This window comes from Phyllostomus discolor, chromosome 7 (assembly GCF_004126475.2).
Source record: "Phyllostomus discolor isolate MPI-MPIP mPhyDis1 chromosome 7, mPhyDis1.pri.v3, whole genome shotgun sequence".
NCBI classification, from domain to species: Eukaryota; Metazoa; Chordata; class Mammalia; order Chiroptera; family Phyllostomidae; genus Phyllostomus; species Phyllostomus discolor.
The window spans coordinates 74,558,299-74,567,757 of NC_040909.2; the positions used below are offsets into that span (position 1 = coordinate 74,558,299).

General features: G+C 38.0%; 1 protein-coding gene across 2 annotated transcripts in view; it reads left to right on the forward strand.

Annotated features, from left to right (window-relative positions):
- The window catches only part of TERF1 (telomeric repeat binding factor 1), a 43,629-nt gene extending 41,639 nt beyond the window's left edge, over positions 1-1,990 (forward strand). For both annotated transcript variants that reach the window (XM_028518241.2, XM_036031023.1), the window contains one exon: positions 971-1,990. In XM_028518241.2, coding sequence (XP_028374042.1) covers positions 971-1,147 — 177 coding nt within the window. In that variant the 3' untranslated portion in view covers positions 1,148-1,990. The remainder of the gene's footprint in view (positions 1-970) is intronic.
- The last annotated feature ends 7,469 nt before the right edge of the window (positions 1,991-9,459 follow it).

Consider the following 9,459-nt stretch of genomic DNA (forward strand, 5'->3'; position numbering starts at 1 on the left):
AGCTCAAGGTGGATAAAAGACTTTAAATATAAGTTGCAACACCATAAAAGTCCTGGAGGAGAACACAGGCAGGAACGGTTCAGATATTCCACGCAGCAGTATTTTCACCTCTGTGTCCCCTGGAGCAAGGGACATAAAGGAAAGAATCAACAAATGGGAGTTCTTCAAAATAAAAGGCTTCTGCATGGCTAAAGAAAACATCAGCAAAATGAAAAGGGAACCAACTGTATGGGAAAATATATTCACAAATGATACCTCGAGCAAGGGTTTGTTCCCTATTTCCTTTTTTTAAATGTTTAATCATTTTTCCCCAAAATAAAATAGTTTATTTTTAGCTAGCCTTTATTGTGTTTTAAAAACCTATTTTACAGAAATTTTGAATTTTACATGTATGAATACTTTGACCAACATTGAAAAGGGTTTTCACTTAGTTCATCAATGAAATGTTAAATATTCATACATTCTCTTTAGAGATATATAGGATTAATAAATACCCATCTACTAACAATTGTAGGAAAACATGTGGGAGCTTAAAGCCAGATGAATTGGGTTGGTGTTTAACTTTGCATCTCTCTGATTTTGAACGTCTGAGCCATACACACTTACGTAAAATGAAGAATAACAGTAAAGGGTCTTAAAAATCTTTTTCTGGTAAATATGAGGTCTTACATAAGTCTAAAAAGTGTATACAGGAATTCTTCCATCTTTAACAAACTCATTTTATTTTGATTAAAAACACATTCCATTTATTGTAGGTATGTTCTTTAATTGTTTCTGTGAATAACTTCTATTTTTTATCTACTTATTATGGATTTTGACTAGACTTAATTTGGTGGTCATTCATAATATATACAAATATCGAATCATGTTGTGCACCTGCAACTAATGTTATTTGTCAATTATATCTCATTTTAAAACTATAAAGAATTGTTTCTGTGAATAACCATTTCTTTATTTTTTTAATCAAAAGGCATGGCTTTGGGAAGAAGACAAGAATCTGAGATCTGGAGTGAGGAAATATGGAGAAGGAAACTGGTCTAAAATACTATTACATTATAAATTCAACAATCGAACGAGTGTCATGTTAAAAGACAGATGGAGGACTATGAAGAAGCTAAAATTGATTTGCTCAGACAGTGATGACTGAATATGTAAAAGTCTGATAAACGGACAGTTAAATATTTTGATCATCATGTTTTGTTTGAAACTAGGTGGTCAAAGATATATCTTAAAATTTGTGTTTAAAGCATTATAGTATTTTTCTGAGACAGTCAATTAATATGAGGATTTGTGTTATGAGTAATATGCCATCACTGTATTCTTTAAGAGCCTTTTACTTGGTAAAATGTAAATATGTCAACCCTGATGTTTTTACTACCTTTATCCCCAAATCCTGTACCGATTAAAAAAAAAATGAAAACTTGGTGAAAGAAAAAATATTTCTGCTAATCTATTTTGTGTCTGTATGCTGACTTCAACTCCAAAACATCCATATAAAAGTGAAGTTACTAAATCAGTGAATAATAATAGGCCTTAGATTCATGGCCTTGATATTAGTAATTACTAAGATATTTGTTTATACAATGGTTCAAAGTAATATTTGAGTTTTAACATACTTAAACTTTACTGTCAGTAGTTTTATGTAAAGGAAAAAGCTTTAATAGTAATACCCATAGGGCAAAATTTGTACTATTAACAAGATTTGCTTCATGTATAGTTTAGATACATTTGATTTTTTTTGTTCCAGTGTTAAAACTTTGACAAAGATGGTTTTAAATAAGCTTATTTATAACCTGGTGCCATAATATCATTTTCTCTGATATTTTTAATATATCAACGGTGTGCCTAAACAATGTTCTGTAAATGCTCCCATTGATATTAACCATGATCATTTTCACACCTCTGATAAATACTGAATAAGTAAGGTCATACATACCTTACTAGATAATTTTGAGTTCTCACTAACATATAATGCTTTATAGAATTAGTCTAGAACTCATATAGTCATTTAGCATTTTGAGTTGCATGTGCTTTATTTAATGAGTGAAAATACTGATGTAGTTGCATAACTACAGTTGATAGTATTTTATAATGTGTTTCATTTCTTCTTCCATTGTATGTTACCGTCCCCTTGTTCCTGAGTTTGTTGTCCTATACATGTAGTAAACAGAAATGTAGGTGATTACTATATGCTTCCTAATTCAGTAGTTTTTTACATTAGTAACTGTCACTGTTTATGGAAGACATTTTGATGGTCAGTGTCACAAGCATCATGAGCCAAAGTGGACCTGTACGTCAACTTTCTCATTTCAAGCATGCAATAACTAATCAAATCTAACTTCCAGCCAAGATGGAGGCATAGATAGATACACTGTACCTCCTCATACAACCAAAAGAAGGACAAATTTAAAAACAAAAAACAACCAGAACTGACAGAAAATGAAACTATGGCTGTCTGACAACCAAGGTATTAAAGAAGAAATTCACCCAAGTCAGTAGGAGGGGTGGAGACAGGCAGCTGGGAGGACTCTCAGTAAGGTGGTGGCTGGCACACTGGGCAGTCCCACATTTGCATGTGGAGGAACAACTGGGGAGTGAGAGACCATGCAACCCAGGGTTCCTATGTGGGAAAATAAAGCCTTAAACCTCTGACTGGAAAAACTTGTGGGAGTTACGGCGACAGGGAAAACTCCCAGCCTCACAGGAGAGTTCGTTTGAGGGATGCACAGGGTCCTGGAACGTACATGAACCCACTCACCCAGGAATCAGCACCAGAAGGACCCACTTTGCTTGTGGGTAGCAGAGGAAGTGACTGAAAGCTGGCTGAGAGGCAAGCAAGCAGCATTGTTCCCTCTTGGACCTCTCCTCCACTAATAGCATCACAACAAAGCCACTCGGGTTGCTCTGTTCTGATGAACATCTAAGGCTCCACCCCTTACTAAAAAACAGGTGCACCAAGAAAAAAAAATGGCCCAAATGAAAGAACAGATCAAAGCTACTGAAAAAATACAATTAAGCAACAAAAGATAGCAAACCTATCAGACATACAGTTCAAAACACTAGTAATCAGGATGCTCACAAAAATGGTTGGGTATGGTTGCAAAGTAGAACAAAAAGTAAAGGCTGTGAAAAGTGAAAGAAAAATGTACAGGGAACCAACAGTGAGGGGAAGAAAACCGAGACTCAAATGAACAGTTTGGAGCAGAAGGAAGAAACAATTCAAAAAAACGAGAAGCGGTCAAGGAACATCTAGGACATGTTTAAACATTCCAACATCCAAATCATAGGGGTGCCAGAAGGAGACAAGCAACAGCAAGAAATTGAAAACTTACTTGAAAAATTAATGAAAGAACTTCCCCAATATGGCAAAGGAAACAGACTTCCAGAAAGTACAAGAAACTCAGAGACACCCAAAGAAGTTGGACCCGAGTAAGCACAAACCAAGGAACATAATTTCATTACCCAAGATTAAACATAAGGGGAGGATCTTAAAAGCAACAAGAGAAAAAGAAGACAGTCCCATAAGACTGTCAACTGATTTCTCCAAAGAAACCTTGCAGGCAAGAAGGGGCTGGAAAGAAGTATTCAAAGTCATGAGAGACAAGGACCTACATCCAAGATTGCTCTATCCAGCAAAATTTTCATTTAGAATGGAAGGGCAGATAAAGTGCTTCTCAGATAAGATCAAGTTAAAGGAGTTCATCATCAACAAGGCCTTATTACATGAAATGTTAAAGAGACGTATCTAAGAAAAAAGGTAAGAACTGAACAGTAAAATGACAACAAACTCACAACTATCAACAACTGAACCTAAAGAAAGCAAAACAAAAATGAACTGAGCAAACAACTAGAACAGGAACAGAATCACAGAAATTGAGATCACATGGAGGGTTATCAGTGGGGGAGTGGCAGGAGGAAAGGGTACAGGGAATAAGAAGCATGAATGGTAGCTACAAAATAGACTGGGAGGTTGAGTACAGTGTAAGAAATGGAGAAACCTAGCCCTGGCTGGCGTAGCTCAGTGGATTGAGCGCCGGCTGGGAACCAAAGTATCCCAGGTTCGATTCCCAGCCAGGGTACATTCCTGGGTTGCAGGCCATAACCCCCAGCAACTGCACATTGATGTCTCTCTCTCTCTCTCTCTCTCTCTCTCTCCTTCCCTTCCCTCTCTAAAAATAAATAAATAAAATATTTAAAAAAAAAAAAAAAGAAAGAAATGGAGAAACCTAAGAACGTACATGTATGACCCATGGCATGAACTAAAGGGGGGAAGTGATGGGATGGGGGATACACGGTGGAGGGGAATAAAGGGAAGAAAAGGTAGTAGCATAATCAGTAAAACCTTTTTTAAAATAATCAGATCTAAGTTGCCACTGACTATAAGATGCTCAATTATTTTTATGTGCCACTAAAAAAGATTACTATCAATTATACTATGGTATGATGCTTTATTTAGGATTTTACTTATTAAAAGCTATTTTAGATTTAATTAAAATGCATGTTTTTATCACATATCTTCTGGAAACAAAGCAAAATAAATTGAATAATGTATTTTTAAAACATCTTAAATCTGAATTTCTGAATTCATTGAATTTTTTTAGATAATATATATTTTCACATGGAGTTGTAAGAAATAATACAGAGGTTCCTGGTACACTTGTTCCAGTTTCTTCCAGTATTACTGTGTAAAACTAAAGAATATTGATAGAATCCATCAATCTTACTCAGATTTATCCAGTTTTACTTGTACTGTATTTAAGTAATTATCATTTGTGTAGGTTTGTTTACCACCACAGGCAAGGCACTGATCAGCTTCAATGCCAGATCACTCCTGTTGCCTCTCATGTCCCTCTTCCATCATTCCTCTAACCCCTAGCAACCACTAATCTATCCTCTATTTCTAAAATTTAATCATTTAGAAGTTACATATTGACATCACCGAAATGGAGTAAGGAGCTCCAAAGATCCTTCCTTCCGTTGATGCAACTATTAAACTGTCAAAAACTTAGAATTGACTTTTGTAATGGGAATCTAATCAAAACCTAAAACAATCATGGAGTATTATGAAGAAAGACACCACTGAATTTGGTAAGATTTTGGTGTTTTTGCTTACTCTGCTTATAAGGACAGCAGCATGTTACTTGGTGAAGCTTGCCTGTGCCAGAGAGGGTAGTGCAGATCCTGTACTCAGAATTGTGATCGTGTGTTTTGACCTGTTTGGGGATTTAATTCAGAGGCTTGCCTTTGTTTTGCCCCCCCCCCTAAATTCTCGGCCTTAAAACATTACCTAGAGCTTGCTACCTGAAGTCAGGGACCCCAGAGAAGGCAAGCAGCAGACAAACTGGAAATCCTATAGAGGAAGATAATGGGGATGAGGGCTCTGAAGGACCAGAGTAAACCAGGGAATCTAGAAGGCCTGCACATGCCCAGAATTAGATACAGTCTCAGAAAAGACCTGTGGGGTTCCTAGGCCTCCACCTTTGAAGGATCTTTTGGGCTTCACATGTGCTGGAGGTGAAGTCTAACGCAGAGTTAGCAGTAGCCTGGCTAAGCATTCAAAGAGCACCCCCTGCTGAGAGGCAATCTGCAAAGGCAGGAGAATATCTTGTTTTTCTTTTTGACCTGAGACATTTAATGAAATTAAATGAAATATTCCATGTATTCTTTGCTCTTTTTAAAATAATTTATTATGCTATTACAGTTGTCCCATTTTCCCCTTTATTCCCCTCCACTCTGCATACCACCTCCCACCCACATTCCTCCCCTTTAGTTCATGTCCATGGGTCATACATGTACGTTCTTAGGTTTCTCCATTTCCTATACTATTCTTAACCTCCCCCTGTCTATTTTGTGCCTACCATTTATGCTATTTATTCTCTGTACCTTTTCCCACTCTCCCAGTGATTAATCCTCCATGTGATCTCCATTTCTGTGATTCTGTTCCTGTTCTAGTTGTTTGCTCAGTTCATTTTTTTTTTTTTTGCTTTCTTTAGGTTCAGTTGTTGATAGTTGTGTGTTTGTTGTCATTTTACTGTTCACAGTTCTTACCTTCTTAGATAAGTCTTTTTAACATTTCATGTAATAGGGCTTGTTGATGATGAAGTTCTGTAACTTGACCTTCTCTGGAAAGCACTTAATCTGCCCTCCCATTCTAAATGATAGCTTTACTGGATAGAGTAATCTTGGATGTAGGTCCTTGCCTTTCATGACTTGGAATACTTCTTTCCATCCCCTTCTTGCCTGCAAGGTTTCTTTGGAGAAATCAGCTGACAGTCATGGGAACTCCTTTGTAGGTAACTATCTCCTTTTCTCTTGCTGCTTTGAAGAGTCTCCCCTTATCTTTCATCTTGGGTAATGTAATTATGATGTTCCTTGGTATGTGCTTCCTTGGGCCCAGCTTCTTTGGGACTCTGAATTTCTTGGGTTTTCTGGAAGTCTGTTTCCTTTGCCAGACTGGGGAAGTTCTCTTTCATTATTTGCTCAAATAAATTTTAAATTCTTTCCCTTCCTCTTCTTCTGGCATCCCTATGATTCAATGTTGGAATGTTTAAAGTTGTTCTGAAAGTTCCTAAGCCTCTCCTTATTTTTTAAATTCTTGTTTTTTCATTCTGTTCTCATTGAATGTTTCTTGCTTCCTTCTGGCCCAGACCATTGATTTGAGTACCAGTTTCCTTCCTGTCACTATTGGTTCCTTGTAGATTTTTATTTACTAGGCATAGCCTTCATTTTTTCTTCTAATTTGTGACCATATTCAACCAAGTCTGTAAGCATCCTGATTACCAGCGTTTTGAACTGTGCATCTGATAGGTTGGCTATGTCTTCATCAGTTAGTTGTATTTTTTCTGGAGCTTTGATCTTTTCTTTCATTTGGGCCTTTTTTTTTTGTCTCAGCACACCTGTTTCTTAGTAAGGGGCAGAGCCTTAGATATTCACCAGGGCAGGACAACCCAAGTCGCTGTGTTGATGCTCTCAGTGAAGAGGAGTCCAAAAGGGAACAGTGCTGCTTGCCCCACTCTCTGCTGGTTTTCAATCACTTCCCCCACCACCCCCCAATAAAATTGGGCCCTTCTGGTGCTGATTCCTGGGTGGGTGGGTTTGTGTATGTTCTAGGACCCTGTGGGTCTCTCTAATGAACTCTCCTGTGAGGCTGGGAGTTTCTTCCACTGCTGCCTCAAACCCCACAGGTGTTTCCAATCAGAGCCTTGAGAATTTATTTCGCTGTGCTGGAACCCTGAGTTGCACAGTCTGTCTCACTCCCCAGTTGTTCCTCCTGGTTTATCTGCATGCAGATGTGCAACCACCCGGTCTGCAATCTACTGCCTTGCTGGGTCTGCCAGGTGCCACCTAACCTGGAGTGTTCTCTGCCCGGTTGCCCATCCCTGCCCCTTCTACCGGTCGGGATGAATGTTTCTTTAACTCCTTGGTTGTCAGACTTCCATACAGTTAGATTTCCTGTCAGTTCTTGTTGTTTTTTGTTTTTAAATTTGTGGTTGTCCTCTTGGTTGTGCAAGGAAGCACCATGTGTCTACCTATGCCTCCATCTTGGCTGGAAATCCCTTTGCTCTTTTTTCTTTCACTCAACGCATGTATATGTAGCTGTAGTTTGTTCATTTTCATTTCTATACACTAACGCATTATATGATTATATAACAGTTATTTATTCTTTACATTGTTGAGCATTTCAGTTGTCGGAATAAATAAAGACGAGTCAAAAAGGAGAACAAACATGCTGTTTACTCAGAGCTTTCTCTTTTAAAAAATTGAATTTATTGGGGTGACGTTGGTTAATAAAATGATGCAGGTTTCAGGTGTAAGTTCTACAACACATTATCTGTATGTTGTATAGTGTGTTCACTACCCCACATCAGGTCTTCTTCCATCACTGTTATCTCCCCTATACCTTCTTCTACCTCCCCCATCCCCCTTTTCCTCTAGTAATCACCACACTGTTGTCTATATCTGAGTGTTTTTATTTTGTTTTTTGGTTTATTTTATTAGATTCCACTTATGAGTGAGATCATAGGGTACTTGTCTTTCTCTTACTGGCTCATTTCACTTTAGCATAATGCTCTCCAGGTCCATTCATGCTGTCATAAAAGGTAAGATTTCCTTCTTTTTACAGTCAGGTAGTATTCTATTGTGTAAATGTACCACAGCTCTGCTGTGGTACTCAGAGCTTGCTATAGCAAGGGAGTCAGCCACCATCCCTTGGGTTTGACACAGACTCCAGTGGGCAGGGATTTGTAGTGGAGGGGCTTGCAAAGCAAAGAGAAGGCAGGCTGGCTCTGACTAGAGTTCATGAGCATGAAGAAGCTGGAGGCTGGCCATCTAGTAGCAGGCATCTGGTATGATTGTTTGGGGGAGAATGTTTGGCTTTCTCTGATTGGTTCTGAATTGGAAATGGAAACAAAGAATAGGGATGTTGGCAGTCATTGACCAAGTCCTGACTGTCTGGGTGAATTGCTTTAGAGGTTTGCTTTGCATCTTCAACTGGTTGCTGCAGAGGTTGTGGGTCAGTTGTCATACAAGGTCTATCCAGTGTCTGTTTATATTGTCTCGCAAAGTTTTCAATTATTGCTGCAAGGCTGTTCCAATTTACATGAAGTGTGATATTAAGAATAATATTAACCCTTAAATAAACTAAAAATTCAGCTATGATATTGAAGCCATTTTTTAAAAATACAGATGTATGCCCAATTGATAAATTAAAATGGAATATTAAAGATTATTCAAATAATCTAAAGACCGAAAAGGGGAAGAGGAAAAACAAAACCACAATGGCAAACAGAAAAAAAAAGTACATCTCAACCCAACCACATCAATAGTTACATTACATGTCAATGCTCTAAGCCAGAAGGTAGACAAACTTTTTCTGTAAGTGGCCAGATACCTTATTTTAGGCTTTGTGAGTTGTACCATTTCTGTCGACTGCTTGAAATTAGCTATAGGCAAGAATGTGTACATGAGTGGGTGTGGCTTGTTCCAATAAAACTATATTTATGAAAATAGACAGCCTGCAAGATTTAGCATATAGTTTGTTGACCCTTGCCTGTGAGTTTCAGACTTCAAATTCCACAAATTTGCCTCTCAGGGTTGGGATTTTTAAAAAATTCATCTTGCTTGTTGCTCAGTGGGACCTCTCCACCACAGGAAGAATGGCTGTCACCTCTGATTCCGCCTTCTTTTCTACATATTCTGAAGTGTATGGGCTCCCATTCTGATTTATCTATCAGTAGGCTCCTATTTGCTTTCAATCTTCAAAAAAATTCTTCAAAATCTCTGGGCTGATTTCCATGCTCCCCCCCCCCCCCCATCTATGTTATGAAACCTGTTCTCTTTCATAAATCCTGTAATCTTAATGGGACTTGGGAGAGGAGACAAGATAAAGGTGTGTGTCCGGCTGTCATCTTGACCTAGAAGTTTCATTTCTGTTTCAATATCTTCTTCAAAAGCATTGAT